The 27507-nt window shown below is 36.8% G+C and overlaps 8 protein-coding genes across 8 annotated transcripts; 3 read left to right on the top strand and 5 right to left on the bottom strand.

Moving 5' to 3' along the window:
* Positions 1-2197: 2197 nt before the first annotated feature.
* Positions 2198-2609, top strand: Tsp_11170 (putative leucine-rich repeat-containing protein-like protein). The gene is given in 3 exon segments (XM_003372094.1): positions 2198-2285; positions 2311-2447; positions 2466-2609. 3 exon segments carry the CDS (start codon positions 2198-2200, stop codon positions 2607-2609), a joined length of 369 nt encoding a protein of 122 aa, XP_003372142.1.
* Positions 2610-3160: 551 nt separating this feature from the next.
* On the bottom strand, positions 3161-3472 carry Tsp_11169 (hypothetical protein). The gene has a single exon (XM_003372095.1). It carries the CDS (start codon positions 3470-3472, stop codon positions 3161-3163), a length of 312 nt encoding a protein of 103 aa, XP_003372143.1.
* A 2027-nt stretch (positions 3473-5499) lies between these two features.
* Tsp_11168 (conserved hypothetical protein) lies at positions 5500-5898 on the top strand. Its single transcript, XM_003372096.1, has one exon. It carries the CDS (start codon positions 5500-5502, stop codon positions 5896-5898), a length of 399 nt encoding a protein of 132 aa, XP_003372144.1.
* A 1644-nt stretch (positions 5899-7542) lies between these two features.
* On the bottom strand, positions 7543-10729 carry Tsp_11167 (hypothetical protein). The gene is given in 9 exon segments (XM_003372097.1): positions 7543-7630; positions 7810-8637; positions 9253-9331; positions 9387-9454; positions 9466-9774; positions 9844-9905; positions 10208-10279; positions 10538-10606; positions 10706-10729. The coding sequence occupies 9 exon segments, from the start codon at positions 10727-10729 to the stop codon at positions 7543-7545; spliced, it is 1599 nt and encodes a 532-aa protein (XP_003372145.1).
* Positions 10730-10779: 50 nt separating this feature from the next.
* Positions 10780-12244, bottom strand: Tsp_11166 (conserved hypothetical protein). The gene is made up of 4 exons (XM_003372098.1): positions 12145-12244; positions 11896-12032; positions 11295-11864; positions 10780-11121 (listed from the first exon to the last, which is right to left on the bottom strand). The coding sequence occupies exons 1-4, from the start codon at positions 12242-12244 to the stop codon at positions 10780-10782; spliced, it is 1149 nt and encodes a 382-aa protein (XP_003372146.1).
* Positions 12245-12449: 205 nt separating this feature from the next.
* On the bottom strand, positions 12450-20733 carry Tsp_11165 (PDZ domain protein). Its single transcript, XM_003372099.1, has 29 exons — positions 20704-20733; positions 20304-20428; positions 20130-20229; positions 19970-20057; positions 19648-19914; positions 19495-19594; positions 19288-19426; positions 19106-19230; positions 18876-19029; positions 18629-18780; positions 18359-18550; positions 18061-18273; positions 17817-17973; positions 17522-17747; positions 17262-17458; positions 17030-17179; positions 16909-16951; positions 16446-16562; positions 15997-16188; positions 15813-15886; positions 15544-15713; positions 15424-15485; positions 15290-15353; positions 14678-15238; positions 14182-14648; positions 13898-14106; positions 13148-13189; positions 12711-12741; positions 12450-12475 (listed from the first exon to the last, which is right to left on the bottom strand). The coding sequence occupies exons 1-29, from the start codon at positions 20731-20733 to the stop codon at positions 12450-12452; spliced, it is 4473 nt and encodes a 1490-aa protein (XP_003372147.1).
* Positions 20734-22015: 1282 nt separating this feature from the next.
* Positions 22016-23055, top strand: Tsp_11164 (conserved hypothetical protein). Its single transcript, XM_003372100.1, has 3 exons — positions 22016-22218; positions 22578-22698; positions 22975-23055. The coding sequence occupies exons 1-3, from the start codon at positions 22016-22018 to the stop codon at positions 23053-23055; spliced, it is 405 nt and encodes a 134-aa protein (XP_003372148.1).
* A 961-nt stretch (positions 23056-24016) lies between these two features.
* Positions 24017-26264, bottom strand: Tsp_11163 (conserved hypothetical protein). The gene is made up of 2 exons (XM_003372101.1): positions 26102-26264; positions 24017-24054 (listed from the first exon to the last, which is right to left on the bottom strand). The coding sequence occupies exons 1-2, from the start codon at positions 26262-26264 to the stop codon at positions 24017-24019; spliced, it is 201 nt and encodes a 66-aa protein (XP_003372149.1).
* Between the last annotated feature and the right edge of the window lie 1243 nt (positions 26265-27507).

Raw genomic sequence — 27507 nt, forward strand, 5'->3', positions numbered from 1 at the left:
AGGTGAACAGAAAAAAAAGAGAATTGAAAATTTGACCGACCACAATTTGAACAATTTCTTATACCGGAATGCAGAGCTCCAATAAAATGGAGTAGAATATTTCTTTTTCTTTAAACAAAGTATAAAACAAAGGAAAGAGAGAGAGAGAGAGAAAGAGAGCGATGGAAATTATAGATATATATATATTATATATATATATATGCATATACATACAAATATAAATAGATATGTATATAGATGTATGTATGAGAGTGGAAAACCGATGCAAATTGAAATCTCGGCTCAGCCGAGCAGAGGCAGTCGAAAGCGAGTGGAAATGGATCACTGCTCCCGTCTGGGCTTACGACGTTTCGACGAATTGGAAACTTTGAATTTTGAATTTGAAATCTCCTGTTCCACAACGGCATTTGGCGTGACATCAACTGCCACCGTCGTCGGCTCTTAAACAATGGGAAAAATTGGATTTACCGAACGAAAAAAACAAAAAAAAAACTTGCCTGGTCTTTTGGCTTTGTTGGATTTTTTGGAATTTTTCTTCTCCGGTTTCACCGACGGTATTTCCTCTTCGCTGTGCACCAAAAGCTCGGCGGCGGCGTTGCTGTTCACCACTTTGCCGTACTTTTGCTGCTTGGACGCAGGCCTCTTGGCAGAATGGGATTGACCGATTCGATCATTGTTGCCCATTTCATCCTCATCTCCGGCTTTATTATTATTATTATTATCATTATTATTTCGCTTATCCTTTTTCTTTTGATTTTTTCTATTCTTTTTCGCAGAATCAATCTCATTCTGCTGTTTACCTCGTCGTGGTGTTACCGTAACCCAACCGTTGGTTAAATCTGAGCACAAGAGTAGCGGTAATTATAACAATTGGCATATTTTGTCATTCACCTTCGTTCATTTCAACGTCATCACTGTTGGCACGTTCTTCGCGAACTTCCCTCGCCCGAGATCCCTTGGACCGTGCCTGACCACCGACGGCCCCTGTTGGCACATGACCACTTTTGGCTTTCGGATTGTTGTTCGTGGACGACGCTTTGCTAGTGGATGATTGTTTTGCCGTCTTGGAAGTTTTGTTCAACTTGCTACTTGTCGACTTGGACGACAATTTCACCTCGAAAAGCAAAAGATAACTAGCAATAAAACCACAACCGACAATCCAATTGCTGCTCACTTTCGTCTTTTCAACCCTACCGCTGCGCATCTCTTGCAAATATTCCTGCGGAGGTTGTGAAGTGCTGGAACTGCTGGCCACGCCGAAATAAAATATCACAACAATGCAAACAATGGCAACCAAAGCTGGAATGTATATGTGGACACTTTCCAAAATGGCGTACAACGCTTCCATCGGAAAAAATTGCTGCAACAAAATAATACTGAACATATAACAAAAAATGGTTGGAAAATTTTTTGCAAGCAACCGATGCAGCCAGCAGCAGAAAAACAACAAGTAAAAATGTAAATATAGTGATGGAATAATAGTAATAATAATAATAATTCGAAACGTTTGCAAAAATTGCTCTGAACGGGCGTTCTCGAAATCAACTGCGCGCGCTATCAAAAGCAGCAATCGGAAAAAGTCACTCTGCCCACTGCTGAAACCTGTCTTCAAATGTAAAAATAAATTGCAAACCAAATTCACGCACCACCATCATCACAACGACGACATTAAAAATAATAATGGTGAATAAAATTCCAAAAAAAGAACACTTTTTTTAACATCCAACTAAAAAAGATAACCAACCACGTTGATGGAGATGAAAAGATTGCTTGTATAAGAAAGAAATCCCATAAAACACACACACACACACACACACACACCGTTGCACGTTATGTGAATGTGAAAAGCAATAAGAAACAAGAAACAAGAAACAAGAAGAAGAAGAAGAAGAAGAAATATTAATAAGAAGACAACGACCACTTGCTTGTCAGCAGTCAGTTGAATAACATCGATGAGTGAAAAGCGGAAAAATCACCGTATTGAAATTAGTCGGCAGTGAAATGAAATTCCTCCTGTCGTGCTGAGAATTTCGCGCCAACAGCAGCCCCGCCCTGCCCATGTCCACCGCCCTGCACCAGTAGGCGTCAGTTGAGCAGCTGCGATTGCACAACTGTGAACGGGAAATTTGGAACGAGTATAAAATTACAACAGAAAAGAAGCAGAAGAAGCAGAAGAAGAAGAAGAAGAAGCTTTAAAATGAAGAAAAACTCTCACTTCGAAACGCAAATTGAAGAAATTAAACAAAAACCGTTCTCCCAAACTGTCACCGAACAGCCAAAGACAGGTTAAACATTTTGTACAAACAGCAGCAGCAGCAGCAGCATCAGCAGCAGCAGCAACAGCAGCAGCGGCAACGACAACAACAGCAGCAGACCAAGCCGGCCGTACAAACGGGCGGCCAACGACAAGACGACGATATTTCCACATTACAGGTTACAAAAGTACAGTAATTTATTATAATCAGGTAATTTGGCCCAGTACGACGACAAGTTCGAACACAATTCGACAGACAACACGCACGGCCGAACCAACTGCATGCATAAAAATACAGGCCGATGGGGGATGGAATTTTCCGGATGAAATTGATGATCAATTTTGCATTTTATAGGACGAATTGAAAAATAATAATTGAAATGAGATCAAAAGTGAAAGATATCACGTTGACAAAATAGAAGGTCGAGACAAGAAAAGAAAAAAAAAACAATAATACAATTTATGATAGGATCGTCGAGCGTTTCGTCGTCGTTCGACTTTTCGTTTCTGAGCTTCCATTGTCGACGAGTTTGAACAGTTTTGGAAAAAGCTAACTACTATAAAGTAGTTGTTGTTGTAATAAAAATGAAAATCAATTGCGATGTCATGAAATTTATTCAACTAAGTGCTGCTGTTTGGTGCTAATGGAAGTGAAAATTTCCCATCCATCGGTTGCCGGTTTAAATTGAATTCAATACAATGACAAGTGGAAAAAATTCCATAAACAAATAAATAAACAAACAGAACTGCTTATAGGAAGTAAGGAGTAATGAGAGTGGAAGAAAAATCAAAAAAAAAAAACAACGGAAAGTTCAATTTCCCAATGAACATCAAATCAGATCAGATCAGATCAAATCAAATCAAATTAAATTAAATTAAATTAAATCGAGCATCAAGTGTTGTTGTTCAATGGTTCCAATTAAAAAGAGCAACGACAACGGTGCAATATGCAGAATAATGTCGGATGTCGGTCACTGTCGTCGGGTCGACAAGTTCGTTTGCCTGACGTTGTTGATCAGTAGCAGTAGTAGTAATAATTGTAGATAGATAGATGGGAAGAACAAACGTTGGCCTGCTTGTGGACAAGTTCAAGTCAGGATGACCTTCTCTTGTCTTATGATGCCAACCAATTGAACGAACATTTGGCAAATTTTTTATGGGGGGAAGAAAAAAAAACAGAATTATCCCATCGTACACCACAATAAATAAGCTTAACATGGCGAAAAGAATTGGAAATCTGAAACGAATTCTATATTTTATATACACCGTTATTGCCCGAATTGAAAAATGCCAATTTGTTTGCTCAAAACTGCTATAAGCTGATCAGACAGAGATGACTTTTGCATTCTTTTTCTTGTCATCAATGAAATTTGATTATTGAAATAAAACGAGGGAAAATATATATATATTTTTTTCCCCTTCCATTTGCCAATTGATCTCACACAACATCGTAACAAAGTGAAGAATAAGTTGTTGAAATTGAACGTCAAATAACCAACTAACTAACCAACTCTTTTGCATTGTTCTGCATCCCACAAACGCACACACATATACAGCATATATATATGAAAAGTGAAAATGTTTCGCCAACGGCATTCGTTGCTTTTTGCATTAACGAAAAAGCAAAATTCAAATGGATGATCCATTTGTAAATAAATTTTTACAACGAAAAAAGAGTCAATATTGAGCAGCTGTGCAAAGATAATAATCAATAAGAGCTGCAGTGGAAATTTTCCCCAAAACACCGAATCGTTCTGCTACAGCTGATATTCTCGCTCGATATATTCACACAACATATCCCAATCCCGACAACAAATAAACAAACAAACAAATTGTAAAGTATACAGAAAAAAAACAACAATAAATAAATAAATACATTACAAGAGGCAAAAATCAAAGCACAAACCAGGCAACTGAACTGAATTGATCAATATCAGAATCACAATTGAACAGCAGACGTCGAATTATAAAACATCACCGATCGATGGGAAAAAATTCAATGCTTTCAAGAATGTTGAGAAGAACAGAATTTTTATTTCCAATTCTAATGACAGCTTCCAGTGGAACGTTTTGCAAAGCATTCATTCCTCGACAAAGAATAATAATCGTCCAACAACATTGGAATAAACGACTCTGTGGAATCAATTTTCAACTGCCAATTGCTCAACCACAACCAGAACCAGAAAGAAAAATGTACAGTTTGTCTAATAAAATTGTCCCAATCGAATGAAATTAATTCTCTTCAATAAATTATCATTCATTCAATATTGATTGTTGCTAAAAACAAAAAGCAAAGATAATCAACAACTCGAAAATTACCATCACCAATTTCACAAACGTCGCCCGTGTGGATTCTATTTCGTCCGTTGGATTAAAACAAAAAGTCGACAATAAATTATTTTACAAACGAACAAATTGCAATTTTTCGTCTGCAATAAAATTCCACTGCTCTCCGTCCGTCCGTCTCGGCCTTGCACATGCACTCATTATTATTATTATTATTCACTTTTGCCGTGGCAGAAGAAATTTTCCCTACATCCGATACGTCTCCACTTTGCCACAGTATTTTTTAACACAACAAACAAATTTGAAAAAATTTAATTCAAAAATTAACCAACTTGATGATAACGATTCTATTTGGCGGCAACATTTGAAAATTACATTCCTCTGCGAGCTTGAAACAACCGAACGCTTACAGAGGAGAAAATTTGACAACACAACAAGATGAAGAACGCAAAAAATAAAAAACAAGCAAAAATAAATCAAAGTGCAATTGGGAAATTTTCCTCTAACGATAAGAAAATCTTTCCGCCTGCGTATTCCTCCTCTCTAAAATGAAAAAAAAAACATACTTTTCAAAGAGAAAGCAATAAAGCACAACGGCAAAAAAAATGGAAAAGTTGAACAGCGGCAAGCGTACGAACGAACACCTCCCGCGAGATGCGAGCAAATGCCGAGACGTACATCCGTCCTTTAAAAAAATTCATTTCACCTCAGCTACACAGTGAAAATTTTTTTCACAAACGAGACAAAATGCAAACAAGCAGGAAAATATTTATCGAACGATCGAAATTTCTCGTCAAAAATATGTATAATACAAAATAAACAAGTTGGCGGTTGATATTATGCAATTGCAATTCAAACAAATCTGTATAAATTGTCATGTATAGATGATGGAGAGACATCGAAGAGAAATGCTATATACATTTTTGTGCAAACGAGGAACAAGAAATAAAAGAGAAAATATGAAGCAAAAAAAAATATTTGACGAAAAAAAACAGCTCTCACCAAATGATAAATATCCAAAAAGCCCAAAATGTGTGTTATTGGATTTAAATGTCACGTCTGGAAAAGCAATGCACTGCAAACGAGCGCGTCGACAAATGCAAACCGAATATGCAATACAAAAACATTCTGCTCTCTTTGCAAAATATAATAGGCATTTTACAACAATTTTGAATAAATTTTCTTTTTTTCGCAAACATATTAAATCACATTTTGCACAATCATTGGAAAAAAGGACAAAACAGTTATACAATACATCGGCAAAAGACAATTCACAACAATTACAAGATCGTACCTATCAGGTGAAAGCAAAAAAATATCATCAGAAAAAAAATATGCATAAACCTCATATGCATTGAGCAGTAATCACAATTGAATAAGGAAATAATGCCGTATGTACTTACCGAAGCAACTGATTTCGTGAGTTCCGAGTAAAAACAAACAACAATATCATACACCTGTCAGCTGTGTACAGTCTACAGTATGCATCAGTCAAGCTTTGTTTCAAAGAGCAGTTTGACTAGCATAGCGCATGTTTTTCTTCTTATTCGTGAAGTTTGACAAAATAATATAAAGTAAAATAAAATTCCAATTTAAAATTATACTCAAAAAGTTCATCGTAATACAAAATCACGCGACGTGATAAATGCAACAAGTACAGTATCTTTGACATGCAAGTTACTCGTAATGATGTAAAATATGTTTTTACCTCATTCAAAATTTAAATAAAAAACCCAAACAAAACTAAAAATCATCATATTATTAGCACGACGCTTTGTAATAAAAAGTACTTTACTTGATATTAAATGAAAAGCTACATCGACTACGACAAAAAATGCGACTGTCACAATGGCCTGTTATTGGATGCTTTCCTCAACGTGAATAAAGTTGACTTAATAGGTCAACTTAAATGAGCAAAATAATCTAAAATTGAACATTTTCAAAGCTTACGTACATTGCTTCCAGTCAACTCTACAAGATTGCACGTTCGTTTTTTGGTGCTCGGATGAAATACTTTCCTCACAGAGAAAATGCTTTCACTTTTCAAATGTTATACTAACCGCTTTTAACAACTCCAAGCACAAATACAACGGCGTCACCCGTTTGGTCAGAGCAAAACTAAAAGGGCACGACAAATGTATGCTTTGCATGGCATTTTATATTGCAATGCAATACAGAAAGATGAAATAGATAATTTCGTAGTAATTTCAGATTTCCAAGCTTTCAGCAACAGGCATTTATTTGTACAAAATGCACGAAACGATATGTGAACAGCTGGTCTGTTCGTTTTGTGTTTTACTAGCCCCGCGTGTTTTCACGTCAGAAATAGCGGCTACGGTGAGTTTATTTGAACAATTATAATTTGAACAATATCAGTTCAATGTCACATATTACAAACAAAAATTTCCCGAAAGAAAAATGCCAAATACTAGCTGTGTGCGCTTTACACAACTGAAATAAATGCAGTTAATGTTGGGTGTAACTTTAAGTATGAATAGTGGGAACAAATTTTACGTTGAATTTTTTTAAACATTGTTAGCGTTGAGCAAGAAGTAGTAAATCAATCAAAGCAATAGCACAAAATACGCAGATCAGATGTAGAAAAATAACGAAAAAAAGAAACAACAGCAGTCTAGATGAAATTGCTGTCTTTTATGAAACCCCGTGCATTTAGTTTATAAGAAAAAAAATGCTCGTTAAAAAATGACAGATGTGAATCTTCCCGTTACAGCTGGGTGTGTTGACAACTATTGCGTGTGAAGTTATTCTGCTAGCAGCAAAATTCACTTCATAATAAACAGGATATGCATGCGCTCAAAATTGAAAACAATTCCTAAAAATAGCGTCTAAATTTGCTCAAAATACCAAATCCTACCATTTGAACTGCAATTACAGATTGTGGAAAGATTGCGAGCAATGGGAAAACGTGGAAAAACAACGTTACAGGCTTGTTGTCAAAGAACAGCAAAGATGATCATCCGATTCGTTGTAATCTGATTCGTTCATTTCTTTGTCTGATTTTGAACGTAGGTTGGCGTGTTTTGTGTCTCTTCTGACTGACGAATGATGGATTTCTTCAATTTCACATTGCTGCAATATGCAATTATTTAAAAAAAAACAAACAAATAAAGCAAACAACAATGCACTTTGTATGCACTGACAGTTCAGAGATTAATTTTTTTCTTTCACTTGAAACAGTTGATATCAACAGCTTCACGACCGTTTCCACTGTTAAGTGAATATATTATGAGTTATAGCTATCTTTATACCTGTGACAAACAGGCCAGCTTTTCTTGTTGGTGCTTAAATTGCAACTTTGCTGTTGAAACAACTGCGCATTGCCGTGCAAAGGTGCTTCTCTGTTCGGCTTGCCGTTGGTCTTGTTGTTCCAAGTTTTCCATGTCGGCTGTTTGCCGTCGACAACAACTGCCAACTTTTTCGTCTCCAAATTAATCAACATTCTCGGCAGGGAATTCTTCACTTGGCCGGGACGCGGAGGCGTCACGCACTGAATCATCTTACCCGGCTTCTGAACGTCCACAAAGCTAGAAGGTTTAAATGCTTTGCTTGTCGATGGAAGTGAACTCAAATCAGATTTTCTAGAATAATCCGGATAAAAGCTGGACGATGTGGACAATTTTTCACTTTCCAAAACCCTCTTCATCGACTGTCCACTGGTGCAAGGTTCACTGTCTGATGCATAAATTGAAGACGAAGATACTTTGGTAATTTCGTCACACTTTCTGTTATAATGTGGAAACTTTGTCGCCGAAACTTGAACATCAGAACATTTTCTTCCACCTTGGACGGCTTTGGTAGCCGAAGAAATCAGCGAACAAGCGCTGATAGTTCCAGTTGCTGTTTTAGTTTGCTTATGCTTTTCTTCAGCTTTCTCAACACTCTTCTCGTGGGGTATTTTAAAATTTCCACTCGGCGTGCTTGCTTTCAAATTCTGTTTCTTCTTCTTCTTCAATGGACCTCTTCTTTTATTTTCCCGTTGTGGCTGTTGTCTATCAGCACTTTCTTCTTGTAATTGTCGTCGGCGTCGTCCTCGCTTTCGTGGTTCTGCTGCTTTTCCTTGTTCCGTTTGTATATTCCTAAAATCCAGTGCCAGATGCCATCAGCAAACAACAATACCGTTGCAATAATTAATTATTCATTTATCCAATGCTTCAGTAGAAAAAAAAAGAAATCCATTTTACACAATTCTCCTAATCAATTTAAACTTTATCATGCAATGCGTACATCAAAAGTCAATATAGAACAGCGTTAACACGAGGAAAGTTTAAACTTTTCCACTAAAAGTGATTGATAAGCAATCAAATATCATGCATTTCATCTTCGAATCACCGCATTGTTGAATCTATTCTACTACTATCAAGATAATCAATGCAAGCATATCAGATGACAGATCTTATTGTCATTCTTAATTAAAATTCGAAACTGGCAAAAGTTCTTGCTACCATTCGACATTTTAAACATGATGATGCTTCGAATGAACAAAATAATAATTCCCAAGCATAACTTCAAACATGAGATGGGACCAAAATTTATCATATTGCTTTTCAACACAAATTCAAAAACCGATATCAAAAAAATTAATCAGTGCCAAAATGTATATTACACTACAATCAAAATTTGTACAAATTATTAAAAATTAAAAAATAAAAACTTTATGATCAATATAATTCAATAGAACAAAAAAACCAAACCTTTTCGACGGTGCAGACCGACGCTGTTTTTGAGGAAATTCAGACTTCGACGTCGGGTAACCGTTCCGTAAAAGGTCGCCTATTTCAAGAAAACAAATAATATAGTGAACATCAAAATGCGGAACGCTGCCTACCGGAAATAAGACGCTGCTTAAATTGATCACAAGCGGCAGCCAAATATTCATTTTTAAGTACACTTAAACTAAAATAAACAAAGCCGCCAATTGTGGAAATGCAAAGCAAACTACCCACTTTGATTTTCTGCCAATCCTCTCGACCTCTACCTGGTCAATTGTTGGAAGTAAATTAATTAAAAGTTCTTGCTTATCCGCTGGTAAACTGGAAAAGTTTTCCACTGTCAGCAGACTTGCTACAGACTTTTTCCCAAGAAATGACAACAAATTCACGCGAGACATTTCACACGAAAGCGCAGATGCCGACGCATAGGTGTTCACATTCGACGTTCCACCTCCTACAGCAAAGTTAAAATAACGAAACATCACAAAATAGCAATAATTGATGCTTAAATATGAAAAAAAACAAAATTTCAACTACTCATAAACAAGTCTAATTCAGGCGAACTTGTTTCACTTCAGCTGTGCAATGCAATGATATGCTTGCGGGCTGTTTTCAACATTATCCACAGTTGTGCACTTGATGAAAAATAAAAAATTGCTTTAAAATATTTCTTACTTTAATATTACAATGCGGAATAGTGAAAAGTGACTACAGTTTTCCAAATTTGAATAACATCTAAAATATTATTGCAACTTACAGTTATAGATGTGCAAGTACAATTTAAATATTGCACAATTTATTGAAAATATGGAATAAAACAAGTGCAGTACATTATGAAATTATCATTATAAACATTAAAATTATATATTAAAAATAAAAAAAACTAATTTAATTTTATTATTACAAAAACTAGCAATTTTTATATTCAACAAAGTACAGTAGGCAATTTGTACTTTAGCACGCTAATTAAAATTCTCAAATGGCTTTTGAGCATTTTGCTCTGAATGTTCTGAATAAAATTTAATAAAAAATTTTTCTCATTCTTCTTTATAAAATGAAATAACATCCTAATTATAATTGGGCAACAACGAGTGTTCTATTAATGCAAGTTAATGTGTGTGCGTGCGTGCGCTTGTATAGCATCACCATAGTAAATAAAATTGATATTGTTGCAAAATTATTTTCATTTATTTAAAATTAAATATTTAAATTTTGAAAATAATTTTTTTATTTTAATCTGAAAAAATTAAAATTAATACGAACGAACGGGTAAAACTTCACAATGTGAGCAATTACAGTTTGAAAAGTTGCATAAATATGCAAATAAACGTAGCATCTAAAATAGAAAAGTAAATTTAATTTAATTTAATTTATGAACAATTTAGTGAAAGGCGAAGACGGAAAAGCATCGTAAAATAGGCTCCATAATGATCACAGGGGATGAAAATGGTGTAGGCATTTTAGAAATGCAGAGCATAAGCAAATAATTTTTACATAATTAGCAATCTGTTAAAATTCAAATATCGCAATGCTAATCAGACAAGTGATTAGCATGAGCACTGGCGACATGGCGTGCAAGTTTGCAGAGTCAGCTATCCAGTCGGCCATGAAAACGTTAAAACCATTGCCGTTTCGATTGGAGACAAATATTAGCTTCTTTTTATCGTAACTAAACATGGGAAACATATCGAGGCCTGGATTGGTTGTTATTTGCTCCAAATTGTTGCCATCTTGATCGATCAAGAATAAATTAAAAACGCTGTGATTTCCGTGATGATTGCTGGAAAATATGATTTTACTTCCATCTGGATAAAAGTACGGAGCCCAACTAGCATAACCGAAATTAGTCAGCTAAAGTTGAAAAAAAACAGCATTTAATAATGTATTCAAACTATTAACCACGGAAACAAATAATTGAACAAAACAGTAATCAGTAGTAATAGTAGTAACAGTAGTAATAGCAATAGTTGTAGCAGTGCAGCAACAATAGCGGAAAGCAAAAATTTGATAAAATTAAACCTTACCTGTTTTTGATCAGAACCGTCTGCGTTCATTGTAAATATTTCCATATGTAGTGGCTTTGTGATGCTAAGATTGAGCAATTGAAAATAGTTTGTAATTTCTTCAGCCGTTTTTGGATGATATGCTCGATAAACAATTTTGTCTCCAAGTGGAGAAAAGAACGCTCCGCCGTCGTATCCAGTAATGTCGGTAAGCTGTGTAATGTTGACAACTTCTGTTCCGTTGAGACGCATCAGCCACAAATCCAAATCACCTCCTCTGGTGGAAGTGAACACGATGCTTTTACCATCCGGTGATACAGCTCCTTCGGCATTGTAAAATGAATCATCAGTCAAATAGTGTGTTTTACCTGTGCTGTCGGTTAGCAGGATGTTAAATCCGTTGAAGATATTCCAAATGTATGAATTGTTGCATTGTTTTGGAGGAGAACTGCCTTCACAAACTGATTTTGGACACTCCGCGCCTGCTTTGGACGTGGTAGAATAAATGAAACTGCTGTTGTCGGGGAAGAAAAAGCTACACGTTGTTTGGCCTCTTCCATCGCTTATCAGCTGCGGTCCGGCTGTAAGATTCTCCAAATTCAAAAGATAAATTTGATCACACCGGTGACTGCCATGCGGATCGAATCCTTGGTACAAAATTTTCTTCCCATCGAAGCTGAAATAAGCTTCGGCATTCACGCCGCCGGATGTGAGCTGAACGACGTTGGCTAGACGAATCTCCCCGTCGTAGAGCAACGTCTGAGGATAAAACTTGGAGTCAGATGGGGCAGGGTTCAGGAAGACAAAAAATAAAAACAAGCAACTCATCACTCAAACTGTTGCATTCAGTAGCGGCAGCAGAAATGCAAACTTGCGACACTAGGAGCAAATATATCGATTCTCGTTTTGCATAATGAACCAATTCTCAGACGAATCAGTATTATCTTTACGGGGCAATAATTTAACGACATCTTGTCACGCTTTTATTTGCTTTACAGTTCATCCTTTTATCATCATTATTTGCCAACGGGTCATTCATTCGTTGAACAACAACAGAAATCAAATATAACGCAACAATGATTGATATAAAACACGCACGCGTAGCAGCACACGCACAGCAATAAATGTAGTCAAATGAGCATTTAAATTTTCAAATAATTTTAATTAACACTAACGTTAAACAAACAGGTGAGATGGATAAACTGACATAAAAATCTAAAATAAAAATCTACCCAACTATATATATATACATCTCATTTATTTAGCTATTATGTTTTGCTTTTCGAACAAAAGTTCAAAATCAACATATCAAAATTTACGCTTTGTTGATGATTTTACTGCTCAGAATTAGGAAACGTTGATTTCACAAAGTGAAACAAAACCAAACAAAACTCATGTTGCGAATTTACAGAATTCCAAAAGAAAAAAAAGACATACTGTACTGAGTGCCTGTCCACTTCTGGGGCAACTGAAAGTGAAAAATGTTCCGAAAAAAAAGCAATTGAAAAGTATGCATTAACAACTGCAATTTACGGTATTAACGTAATAATAAATGTGCCAAAGTAAATAATTCTCCATTGACGACTAAAATCTGCAATTTTACGTAAGCTGATGGATGACCGATGCAATAATTTATTGCAAATAATTGACGAATGGCAATGGTAGGTAGGTAAACTTTGTGAACAAAGTGACGTGACAAATTGCAAAATTTTGCAAAGTACTGGATTTTTAACAAGTTAAATGCAAAAAAAGTAAATATTTAAAGCAAATTTTGATAATAGAAAAAGAAAAAAATTCTGATTTTCAGAATTGTCAATAAAATGAAACAAAGAAACTGAGACATTACATTGCGAAAAACAAGAAGCACAAAAAACAAAATCGACTTGACAATGCACCGGTGATGGTAAACTTTGTCGCTATATAATATGCTAATTACTTCTACAAATGATGATGATAATTTATAAATACATGCACAAGCGTGTGTTTCACGTGAACGTGAACAGAACTAGTGAAACGTTCCCTCCCTCCATCTTTCCAAATACACTCACTGAAATTATTCAAATTGCTAACGCTCTTTTTGTGTGTGTCTGTCCCATTCGTCAAACAGCGCATGTATTTATTTTCATTCTTGCAATAAAGCAGTCATTTTCGAATATAAAAATAAAACATTAAACAAAAAACATCATATATAAATAAATAAATAAATAAAAATAAATAAATATATATATATGCATATACGTTTATAATTCACATCTAGCTTGAATGTGTGAAGACACAAAGTAGAAGCGCCAACTAACCTGGTAAAATCAAGGATAGAGGAACATTTTTTAAAAAACCAAAAAAACATAATAAATAAATAAATAAATAAATAAAGCACATAAAGCTAACAATATTATCATTATATGATAAAAGTGCTTAGAATAAAACAGAAAAAAATAAAGAGAGAAAGATTGAAATTGAGTGTAATAATAGTAATAATAATAATAATAATAATAATAATAATAATATTGCAAAATCAAGTAGATGTGCGTCATAGAAATAGAAACGGAAATAGAAATGCTGAGAAGGATTTTCAACAAAAGAGAAGAAAGATACTTTTAAAAATTGCTAATAAAAAAAGCAACTTGATCCGGATCGACGTTCTTCTTCGGAAATGCGCAACTGTCCAAAAGGTTCAGGCAACGTCGTTGTCCAAAATGGTCGGTATTTTTCGACTTAAATGCCAAAAACCACTGCTTGCCATCGTTGAGCGCAGATTTTGGAAGGCAGAGTTCGACTGGCACTGAAAACTTCAATCCCGACGGACCAGCGACAATGACAAAACGACTCTTTTCTAGAGGGGCAAAAAACCGTTATTTTTTTTTAAAATTATCAAATCTCTCAATCAATCAATGCACATCTCGATCACCTTTAAAAGAGGAAGCCTCTTCGGATGGAAATGCGCCATTTGAGGTTCGAGGTTCCAGCTCGCGCGTCATCAACTGCACAAACATTTCAACCGGTGAAGACAATGCCGCTTGTGGAATGATCAAACGAACGCCCGGATCTTGCAACTGCAACGTTGCGCCGGTGTGGTCAACGGTCGCCGATGCCGACGACCTGCAGATGAACAAATCAGCGTCGGATGCGACGGTGCCGAGCCCGTTTTCTTCAGAAGAACCGCACTGCTGCTTTTTCTTGGAACCGGACACATCGGATACTGGTTGACCACCACTGTCGTCGTCATCGTTGTCGTCACCACCACCAATGACCACAGCTTGCTGTTTGGTGCAAGCCTGCGGCGTTTCAAATTCGTTACCGTCATCGTCACTGCTGTTTCTGCTCTTCACTGCTTCGCCTGATGACATATCCAATGCTAAAATTTCGAACCTACCTCTTCGAACAAAACACCAATATAAATCTACCGACCTTCGTCACAACGCACGGCTGCTGTTCTGTTGACACCGATGGCTTGCATCTCGCTACTAACAGCAGCACCAGCATCCGATTTGGGCAGATGAACACTCGAAGGGTCTGACATTCGCGCAGCAGCGGCACTTGGTGTTGTTGTGTGCGCTTTGGTCAAACTGCTCCTCGCCAACGGTATCGGTTGTGGCTGACTTCGGTTGCCGAGAGACGGCGAACTGATTCGACCAAATTGGTGGTGGTGATGGTGCTGTTGCTGCTGTTGGTCCTCATCTTCAGAAGTCAGAACACGACTGCCGCAGCTGGACATACTGGGCGGCATGGACTGCGAGTGCCTGGGCGTTGACGGAGTGTACGTGGACCGTGGAGCCGGCGGCGGTACTGGAGAACGATGCGGCACCAACGGCGGTCTCTTGGAACCAGCGCTGCCCGCCAGCAAATAGCCTTCGGACACGTGCTGCGCGTAGCTGTCGTGCGAGGATCGACTTCCGTAAATGCCGTTCACCGACCGCATAGCTGCCGCCATCGAACCGGATGATGTCGGTGACACTGGACAAACTCTGCAAATGGAATATGCAATTGGGCATGGAAGAAAAAACAACCGCAACTACCTGTGCCCGTCGAAAAAATGTTGAAACTGGGAATTCGAATGCGCGCTCGCATAACTCGAAGGATCTGAGAAAGAAAAATGCAAAACCCTTCAAGCAAAAAAAAAACAACGGAGGAATATTGAAATTTTACTCACGTTCATAATTTTGCCATGCTGCTCCGTGACTGTTCAAACCCAACGATGCCGAATAGTCCAACCTGTTTGTTCAGTTAGCTTAAAAAATGGACAACAACAGCATTGATAATATCCACTCACCTGGCCCGCTCCGTGTTATCATAATAAGATAATGACATGCTTTCGGTAAGATTTGGCTTGCCGCCTGTCACCGGATGTCCAAGAGCGCTGCTGCTGCTGTGCATAAGTCGGCTACTTGCCGTAGGAGCAGAAACGCCACTGTCGTAATTGTCCATCGTTCCCTCAAGGATCTGAAACATATCGAATGGAAAGAATTGAGAAAAAAAACAAATTCAGCAAACGATAAATATGCCCAGTGAAAATGAAGAACAAAAGAATAAAAAACAAACCTGCTTAACGTTGTACAAACCGCAATCTGCAACGGGACGACCATAACGTGGAGAATAGGGGACAAATTCACGTTCTAGAAAATAACATTGACAATCATCAATTGGAATAAATTCAACACAAGCAATGATGAAAAGAGGCGGTAAAATTGGGAATTTGGAATGAAATTTTGAAAGTAAATCGAACCGTCAATTTTAGTCAACAGTCTACTGTTATCGACGTGCGTTGCTGGACTGAAGGAAGTTTGCATTAGCGTTGTCGAACCGTTGCAAGCAGCACTCGGTGAAACCGACACCGCCGACTCAGCGATCCTCGGTAAATCTGCACTAGCTGCAGCTAAATCTACCGTACACTGCACATCTGATGTTAGTGATGCGTCTGCAAAAGACAGAAAAACACACACACACACCTCTAATGTTCCACAGGAGGAACGACATATCAAAAAGAAATACCTATCTAATCAATATTATGCAAATATATATATATATATATATATTTAAGGAAAAAAAGCAAGCAAGTTTAGATTTTTTAAAAAAAAGTTATTTTTAACCACAAACAAGCAAACAAGTAAAGAATACAATGCATGAAAAAAGAATATATTATTATTATTAAAAATAATTATAATTAGCCCGTACTAGAGCTTCCTATTCTCGGTGGTGGCGGCGGCTTCGGCTTTCTGGCCAGCGGTGGAGGCTTACGACGCATCGTAGCCATCAATGCGACAATGTTGTCGCGATTTTCGTACATGCTCGCTATCATATCAACTAAGAACACAAAGCAACATTTGTTCACATTTTCTTGTTCTCTTCTTTTGTACATTAATTAGGCATGCACAGCAGACAACAGTTAGTAATTAACCAGTATACAGGTTATTTGGAAAATAAAACCAATGCAAATTAAAAGCAATAGCAAAGAAAAAAAACAGAATCGAATAAAAATTTTATACAATAATTACATAACAATAAATTAAATATGAGCAATAAAAAATTTAACAATGATTTAATAAATATAAAGCGCAAAACATATTCAAAACAAAATTAAAAAATGGGAAAATTTAAAGCGAAAGATAAAATAGAAAAAACATAAGAAGATTATTACCATTAGAACCAGAAGACTGTCGATCGCACATATGAGCGTGAGTCTAAAATTGGATTTACATCACATTACATTACATTGCTATTAAAAATGGAAAACAATAAGCGCAAACAATTTCACAGACTTTAGTCGGCGATCGTAGTGTACCAGAAGCCATGGCATAGCTGCTGCTGCTGCTGTTGTCAGCATAAGGGACGTCCATTCTGCTGGCCGCGTCGACGGTCGTCAACGCAACGGTTGCATCCCTTTTGGACGTCAAATCACAACGGGATTCCTTCAAAAAAAAATTTTTTTGAAAATTAAAAAAAACAGATTTAGATGAACAGATTAATTTCAAAGCCAGGAAAAAGCATCACATCAGCAAGAGAATCGACATCCGAATCACCGCCGCCAACGCTACCGTAACGACCATTCGACATTGGAAACAAGAAATCATCGTCCAGCAATTCGGATGGCTTGCTTTCGGACATCCAGACTCGTCGACTTTGCAAATGAGCAATCAAATCACGCAACACTTCGAACCATTTCTCTTCATGCGTTGCATCAATCACTGCTATAAAACAAATTTAATAAAATAAACAAACAAACAAACAAACAAACAATGAATCTGTTATACCGGTAAACAAATGACTGTAGAGTTTTTGTATTTTTTGTGATTGATCGAATAATTTTTTAGAACTTTTCACTGCCGACGTTTTGGCTAATCGTTTGCGCATATCGCGCAGTCGAGTACGACTACCGACGTTGACAAAAATCACAATCGGACAATACTGGGCATAGATCAATTTCTCCACCGAACTCGGAGTGATGTCCAAAATGCAGTGCTTGTTCTTATTCATCACCTTCAAAAATAACAAACAGAGATTTGCTAACTATTTAAATTATTTAAATATCAAATAAACTTTTCTTACATCCCGAATCGCGTTCAGACGTACAATGCGATTGGTTTTCCCTGGATCCGAGTCGTCGTTTCCATTTTCAACTTGTGAAGAGAGAAATGCAAGCGGAAAATCACGCAACAACTTTTCACGAGCTACGTCCGCCAAAGAGCCATAAATAACCACTGGCCTGTTGGACAAATAGATACAACAATAAATAATCCAATATCACCGACAGATGAATATAGCAAAAATGAAAAGATAAAACAGTAGATACCGGAGAAATCCTGGATGCCGAAGTTGAACACGTTCGTAAGCGGCAAAATGGACCGTGCCGTGGGAAAAGACCACTTCATCCCAGTGAGATTTGGTCAACGATTTTGACCGTCTGCTCATGGTCACTTTCCTTCTCAACAACGTCGACGATTTCATTTCTGCCGTCGCTTGCGACTGAGACTGACTTCGCTCTGCGTGGGCAAGCTGTTCAGCTCTAGAAGCAATAGGCAAAAGAGAAAAAACAACCCATTAATCATAATAAAATCGCATCACAATTGTGTGCTTTGGTATTTATTCACCTGCTCGAGTTTGGAATCACACCCTTGGGGTGGACGTAATCGCTGCGCGTTGATGACATCGATGGAGAAGAAACGCAAATCGCTTGCCAAGAGCCGACCGTGCCACCGTACAAAGTATCAATAACTTGAAAAATGTCTCCTTTTTTGAAGCTCAATTCACCGTTTTCTGGTTTTTCATAAGTAAAATGAGTTCTGCACAAAATTCGACGAACAGTAAGTCAATGGAAATGGAAATCAAAGCAACAACAAAAAGACACTATTAAGCCGGACCTTATGAAAAAATTGTCACCAATATTTTGGCTGCGTATTCGCTCGTATTCGTCTTTCTTGTACTGAAGAAACAACTCGACATGATCCTGCAAGCCGAGCAAATGCAACACCGCCTCCTCTCTGGTCACACCCAGCATGCTCTTGTTGTTCACCTGATTGTTGGATTGAAATTCGACAAATCATTACGAACGAATTGATTGAACAAATTAATCAAATAATTTTTTTTCATTTCAATTCTCCTTCTTACTCGCAATATCTTGTCTCCAGGGCGAACACCTCGTACAGCAGCCGGAGAATCACTTTGCACAGCTGAAACGAATATTCCAACTTCGTTGCCACCGATCACACGAACACCGACACTTCCACTTTCTTTGCGAAACGTGATCAACCTCGGTTCATTCCTATTATAAATAATGCACAACAAATGAATATTTTACACAGATACGTTACAAGTAATAAATGGCAATGAAATAGAACTTGCATTGTTGAAGGCAGAGGAGGCTTCTGGTGAGGAGCAAGTAGCTGCTGGTCCATGGTTGCACAATTGACTGACGCGTGCGAACTCTCGCAACTTGGAGATATAGTTCGCGATGGAGATTGGCCTAATTGCAATGAATTACAAGAAAGAACAACAAACAAATAATCTTACATGTAAAAACGTTGCTACCACCGTCGTCGTAAAAATACTGATTTTGCGGTGGTCCACGAGAGCCAAAAGACTGCTGCGAGCAGGTACTTTGACGTTTCGGACTGACCGTTCGGTCCTCGGACGGAGGTCGACTGAAACGGTCGTGATATCTGAAACACAAGATGTCATGCAAAAGTGAAACAAGAAAAAAATGAAGCAAACAATTCACTCTATCTACCTGGATGGAAAATGCGAACGTGCAGAAGAAGCATCGTGATCCGCATTTCTAACGTAAACCATTGGACTGTGTCGAGGGGTTGGACTTTGTCTTGGAGTATCTGTACAAGTAAATAAATAAATAACAGCAACAACGACGACCATGACCACATACCGGTACCACCTATACGTTCGTAGAGGGTCGCTTGGCTGGACCATTTCCAGTTGGCACCACGTGGCACATCACGCTGAATCACCAGTGACAATCGATCTTTGGAACGATCAAGCAGACGACGGGCCTCGCTCAACGTCATCTGGTCACAATTCTCGCCGTTGATCTTCAACACTACATCCCCCTCTTTCAAGCCTGGATCCTTTTCGGCCAAACGACGATTGGCAATATCTTTGATGAAAAATTTACAACCCAATACAATACCAAAATCTGCAACAACAACAAAATTATGCAAACAATATATTTTTGAAAATTTTCAACTGACCATCTTTGCGACGAGATTTGGTCAGTGTGAATTTCAAAGTGCGCTGATCATACTCCAACACCGGAAACGGAATGCGACGTTTGACAATCTGTGGAAAGCAAACCAATAAAATTGAAGCAAACGACAAGTGCGTTCTGCGCGAATCACGTCAATCACTCACAACGTTCAAATTTTCACTATCCTTCATTATTTGTATGGCAGTGCTGTGGTCGGCGTTTTCCAAATTCACACCGTTCACGTAAACAATTCGATCATTGATTCTTAAAAAAACAACAAAATGAATTTTTTGAAAAAGCAAAATCAATGATAAAGAACTTGAAAATCAGAATCATACTGTAAAAGTCCCCAGGCAGGTCCTGAGCGCAACACGTCGGAAATGGCAATGGACGGGTCGCCGCTTTTGAAATGCGGATTATCTCGACCACCGCTTACTGCAATTCCAAAACCATACCCTTGAACCTGAAAATCGACGACAAGATGTGAGAAAAGAGAAAACAAATTTTTGCAAATGAATTTGAAAACATTGGAATTGGGCACATTATTGGAATAGCAACGAAGTGAAAGGAAAGTAATTTGCAAATTGCATTCATTTGGAAAAAATTTTCGAAATTTCATCATTGGATTCAGTTAGGTTGAAACAAACAAACAAACCATGAAAAAGCAATAAAAGTAACAACAATTTTTTTACAACTCATTCAGAAAATAATGAGCAAACAAAGAAATGTTCGAAAAACGTGAAAAGAAGAACAATTGCACTTATACATATATATATAAATCGAATAAAAATAAACCATTCAAAAACAACAACAACAAGCAGACAAAGCAAGCAGATGTGCAGAGTTAGCGAAACAACGCGCGTTCGCAACACTGCTTTGAACTTTTCCAATTTTATATATTTCACTGGCGGGGCAATAAATGAATGAATGAATGAATGGGTGGAAATTTTAGTTGAAACAGCAAGAAACAATTTTTTATTGATGAGGAAAAAAAGAGATTGTGTTTTGATCAGAAACAGGTGAACAAATAAGAATTGATCGATTGCAAAAAGCACGAACATTATTATTGATTATATTGTAATTTCACAAACTCGCACTCCGTTGAAAATAATACATCCACAAGATGATGAAAAAATTCAACAAAAGCGTGCCAAAGGACACTTTCCATCCTGCATTGTAGTCATTGAATAAAAAAATACTAGAAATACAACAACAACAAGAGCAACATTCTGTACAAGAAGAAGGACAATCAGCGGAGTTTGGCTAATTATCACACTTCTGTCTGTGGTGATGGATGAAGGGAAAGAAATTCAGTTGGGTCGAAATATTTGCTTTTCCAACAATTAATTTGAAAATGAAAATGCCGCTTACCTTTGTCAAGTTGACGCTGTGATAAATCCAAGTGGTATGGTCGCAATCCTACAATAAAGCAAAGACTATAAATGTAGACAATTTGAAAATTATTTATAATGAATTATCTTTTTCATATATATATTAGAGAGAGAGAGAGAGAGAGAGTAAAAATGAAACCCCGCCGCACAACGCTGTTGCGGTTGTTGTTGTCGTTGTTGATCGGCTTGTTGGTAGTTGTAGTTTCAGCTGCTGAATGAAAAGCGAAAAGCAGCTGAGTAGATGTCATGCATAAAGAAAGAAACGTGAAAAGCGAAAAGAGAAGAGACCGAGCTGGAGATGGATGGAGGGGTAGAAGAGGGGGGGGGGGGGAAGAGAGAATATGAGTTTGCAAACAGTTGCCGGCAGTCGATCAAACAACCGGCAGTGGAACCAGCGCCGCCGCGAACGTCGGCACCGCACAATTTGACAACAGTTGAAGAAATGCATCCCACTTTCACGGCTTCAACTCTCCGTGTCGCTTCAAAGCTGAAGCTTTGCAGAAAAAAAAACTGAACACGGCAAAACAGGCGAATTCTTTCTCAAAAGAGGTGATGCGAGTAGGCGGGCGGGGGGGCAGGAAAACTTTTCTTCAATTACACACCATTGCCAGATAATCATATAAATTTTATACCAAAACAAAAAATCTCTGATAATGATGATGATGACGATGACGATGATGAAGCAAATGAAGAAGAAGAGCAGAGAAAGAGTTGGAGGAGGAGGAGGAGGAGGAGGAGGCAAAGTGCTGCTATTCATAAATGTGCGTTCAACGATCAATATAGCAGTGACACATCATGCACCAATCGGACGTGTAAATCTACAAGCAACAACTGCTAGAATTGGTCTAGCAATTGCTTGTCAGTAATTGACAATTGATCTACGTATGAAGAAGGCGTGAAAAAATCGGTAAAAGCATTCATCTCTTCTCAATCTCTTACTATTCTCTTTTTTCTCTTCCAATCTTTCCATCTCTCCAGACATCATTATATGCTTACATATAGTTCGACAATTTCATCATTAAAATTATAATTAAAAAAAAACAATTTTTTTTAAAAACAAGTACACAATCATCTCATATATAATTATTCCAATCCTACAAGTGGAATGATAATTCATTCGACTACATTTCAAAAATTCATACACACACACACACATACACACAAACACGGCTTATGAAAATCCCACCACTGAAAACACTGATGACCATTGATTTATAACAGCTGCCCTAACGGCTGGCTACGTTTGCAAATCCGACATGCTGTTGTTGTTGTTGTTGCTGCTGCTGCTACCACTACTGCTGTTGCTGTTATAATAAATTATCATCATAATGAAGATGTAAAAGTTTTACAATGCTATTTCTAATGTTGAAAAAAAAATTATACAGTCAACCATTTTCCAATTTCAAATATTGAAAACAACTTCCAGTAGATTGGACAACGGTTGACAAGACAAATTCAATCGCAAAAGCTGCGCATCAAGTCAAGCCGTGAACCTCAAAAGCGATCAATCAATCCGTATAAAATGAAAATATTGCACAACAGGAAGAAGAAAAAAGATCGGAAAAAATCAAACAAAATATACAAGCATAAATTTTTCCCTTTCAATTTGAATTCGCAGGTTGGCATGGTTGATGATGATGATGATGAAAAATTTCAAACTCTTCTCATAAATGTGATGAAACAAAATCTTTTAAAATAGCATAAAATAAAACAAACAAAACAATTCTGCATTTCACCTCATGATGTGGAAAAGAAGAAAAGTGCCATGTTGAAGAATGATGATGAACCTTGCCAATATCAGCGCATGAGAAAACGACAGGCCAGGGCAAGAAAGGAAAGAAGAGAGAGAGAGAAAGAGAGAGGGTTGGTAGGGCGAGGAAGGGGTAGGGGGAGAGAAAGCGGAGGGGGAGAAAATTCCTCAGGGACGGTCGACGCGATCAAGCCGCCACTAGCAGCAAGCAGCACTGGCTGGAAATCTTGCCGAACTCAATTAAGCCGACTGAAAATAGTTTCAACCAGGCACGGCAGGCAAACAACAAAGTTAAACTGCCGTTCAGAATTTCTTCCCCCTCTTCTCTGCTGCCGCTTCTGATTTTCCACTCTGCCCCAGACCAATCCCAGCTATTCATCTTTGAAAATGCTCAAACTCGACTAACTCTGATTCGTCGTACGTAATTCAACTGCCGCCGTACGTGCGCTCGTACATACATACCTCTCCCTCTCCCTCTCTCTCTAACCCCTTCTCCGCACTATTCCTCCAATATGCCCATCAACAAGTATGCAACGAAAGTGCAGGACAGAACATTCGAAATTATTCAAATTTCAAAAAAAAACTGAAAATAAATCAAATTCATACGATGTGTAAAAATTATAAATTGAAAAAAAAAGAAAACAATAAATGCAATGGAACAAATTGAGATCCAGCAATGAAGAAAAGACGAGAAGAGAAAAATTCCACAAAGCACCGCCACCAAACACCTGACGCTGGTTCATTCACTCGTTCGATTCATTCAACAAAATTAATGAACACATCCAATTATTTATTTTAACACACAACAATCGTCAGAATGAAATTTTCCATTCATATCTGGAAGCGGTGAATTAATATTATATTTTTAAAAGAAAATCACTACTATACACTACACTGTGCAATAATAATTTCATTTGCATACTTTTTGCATACTCTCGCTCATAAGCACTGAAATATTTTACTAATATTTTGAACAAGCAGATAATGATGATGATAAAGCAAAGATTTTTTTCTCCTTTCGCTTCTGATGCATACAACAAACAACAACTGCACAAAATAAAAAATAATAAAAAACAAAACACGACTTGGTGATGACAATTATGCGTGCTACTATGATTACCAAACTAGAGAAAATTATGAATATTAAAATGGAAATAAAAATAGTAACAATTCTGTTTTATTGGTAAGAAAATCGATCGTTTCTCTCTCCCTCTCTCTTTCTGTGTGTGCTTGTCACATCTTGCTCGTTTGCTCATTTGCAAAAGAATGAATGCAAAACGCCATTGCTGAGCAAATACAATTGAAAAGAAATAGTCGGACAACAGAATTCCCTTCCCCCTCCCCATTTCATTGCATTTGCAAATTATTAGTGCCATTAGAAACAAAATAAATTTTTAAATAATAATAAATTCAATATTCAATTCTATTGGCAATTGAACAACAAATTGTACTTGTACAACAATGTGCATATTGAACATTATTAAGCAGCAGCAGTAGTGGTAGTCGAACTCAACATTTGAATAAAAGGTTTCCAAAAAAGACACACATACACACACAAACACAACTGCAACACTCAGCAAAGGCGAAGAGCGATTCAATTTTAACAATATTACTAAATGGTTTTAATTAAATTTGTAAAAATTGACCGAAAATTAATTTTCCAAAACGAAACGTCGAAAAATGTCAGAAAAGTCTTAATAGAATTGAAGCGCGATTAGAAGAAAAAAAACGTTAAACTGAAGCTAATAATTGAATATATGCCGCCGCGCTGAGTGACGGATAGGCGAACAGAGACTGAAATTACTGCCCGCATAAATATTACCTTTTTGAAAATTGATAAAATTGCCAACTAAGATTTCAATGATTCAAATAATAAAAGAAATAGTGCACTATAACTGTTAAACCACAGGGTACAAGGGATAAATTAATGAACAAAAAATTCTTTTAATGAATAATTCAAGAAAAATTCTCTTCCACTCATAACGCTTTGCATAAGCTTCAACATTTCCCTCTCACTGTTGGTAATTAAAAAATTATCATTACTAAAAAAATATTTTTTTTAAATTATACCAATAAGTGAAGTAAACGAATAAAACCAAAGTAAACTAACTTGAAAAAAATTTCATCTTCAGAACACTTTTCCATGTACCTCCATCAAAAATTTAAAAAGCCACCCCCAAAAATCGGCCCCCCGCTTTTCGGATGAGAGAAAAGCTTTGGCAAAAAATTAAAAAAACAAACAAATAAACAACAAATGACAATTACCTCTTCGTCGACAGGTTCAACTAAAATTTCGTTGCTTGAATTTTTCCCCATTGGCACTTCGTATGAGCAGCTTCTGATCAGTTCAGCGTTGGACGTTGACGGTGGTCGATCCCTTTAAAAGAAAAAAATTAAAATTAAAATAAATACAATTAAATACTGAAATATTGAAAAATAATAACAAAGTGATATTATTTTAAAAAATTTCATCTATGCTAAATATTTCTTACTGTAGATCAAATTTTACAAAAGCACTAACTGACATCAACAAGTGCCGCACAACAACAACAACAACAACAATAATGCAAATGCAGCAGAAAAACAAAAACAAAGAATGCAACATTATAAAGCAACAGCTGCAACAAAATTTCAGATTAAATTGATGAAAATCATATTTAAGAAAAAAAATGTAAAACCAAAAGAATAAATAACCGAACAGCTAACTATATAACAACAACAGTTATGAATGACGATAAATAAATTTAAAAAAAAAGGAAAATCAATTTCGCCGTCTGTTCAATTTTCTCCATTCTATAGAAATGGATAATTTCATCATCGTTGCCAATTCACAATTAGCATACACAACTGCCAACCCGCTGGTGCAGATAGAAGGCAATGAACACAACGAACACGTCACTTTATCCATCTGTATCTATCAATTGGTGTTGCAGTGCACGATGAATACGAGCATCACAGAAAAGCACACTGCCATTTCACCACCAGCAGAACGTACACAGATGCACGCATTGGTGCATGCACAGAAGCAATGCAGTTTGTCCATTTCCAAACGTGCGTTGTCGTGCGCAAACTATCAGATTTTCAATTAGCACAAAAATCCATGCCACCCCAACAACAATCGATACTTCAAAAATCATAGTCAAACATTGTACAATCATGCTGCAACAGTTGATGGAAATAAAAACAAAATTTTAAAAAAAAAGTAAAGAACAAAAAAATCCAGCTAGTAAAAAACAAAAACAACGCACATGTTTTGAACAAAATATGCGTGTTAAAATTATTTTATAAAACAACAACAACATCAATTTTTGAATGTAAATTCTTTCATCATACACTGCCAGGCTTCGTTGAACCGTAAACAATGTCAGCAAAGTCGTGATGAACAGTTGACAACATTTGTTATTTATAACAAGCAAATGTCAGAACATCAATTTCGCTTAAACCAATCACCAACCGGCTATTTTGGAAAAATACTCAAGAGAGCCGAAGTGGAATTTCAAAATGAGAGAAAAATTCATCGAATACATCTCGCACAATTCTATTTTTTTTAATTGTTCATCATCTTTGGTAACAATGTTGCTTTAAACAACCATCGTCGTCACAACATCTGGATAAAAGTTTAACTTATCTATTTGAAATCTTCTCTACTAATCATAAATTATTATTATTTTTGGAAAACTTTGTTCAAAACTGAGCCTTATTGAAATACTGATCATTGAATTTGCGATGAAACAAATTTTCCAATTTGATTCTCCCCTTATTGACTTTATGAGTAATTCTTGAAACTTTTCCAATAAAAATAACCGACAATTCAAATTCTCATAAAACGAATGCAAGCGAAAGAAAATTAAAACTCTGATTTATCGGGCAATAAATTAATCCATCAAATATATCTATAGCATATTCATTACGTACTTGCTGTTTTCTTTGTGCAATTCAATCGCCGCTGTTCCATCTGGTCGATTTTCACCCAAACCCGAAATCACATCCGACGGAGAGCTGGCCATGCAATCCACCTTCACTTTATTTGGCAAAGTTCTTGAAAAAAAAGAATAAAATTAAAAATTTCATCAAACATCAATATTTTCAATTTAATTCATCTTCAATGACTATTACACCCCATATTGCAAAAATATGGATAATAGAAAAGTTTTCTGTTTTTTTTGTTTCAAAAATGCAAGCCAACAATTGCAAACGTCTGGTCAATCACAGAAACAGCTCATGCTTACAGTATTAAAAAAAACGGGTCAACAGAATGATGACCCAGGCGAAGAGACACTCACAAATCAATGCAGTCCAACGGTTGGATAGAAGCGAGACATTCAACGATGAACAATTTTTATTGTCCATACAATAATCACAGTATGAACACTGTTGAAAAGATGGAAAAAAATTGTTCTT

The sequence above is a fragment of the Trichinella spiralis genome, assembly GCF_000181795.1.
Source record: "Trichinella spiralis strain ISS 195 chromosome Unknown Scfld9, whole genome shotgun sequence".
NCBI classification, from domain to species: Eukaryota; Metazoa; Nematoda; class Enoplea; order Trichinellida; family Trichinellidae; genus Trichinella; species Trichinella spiralis.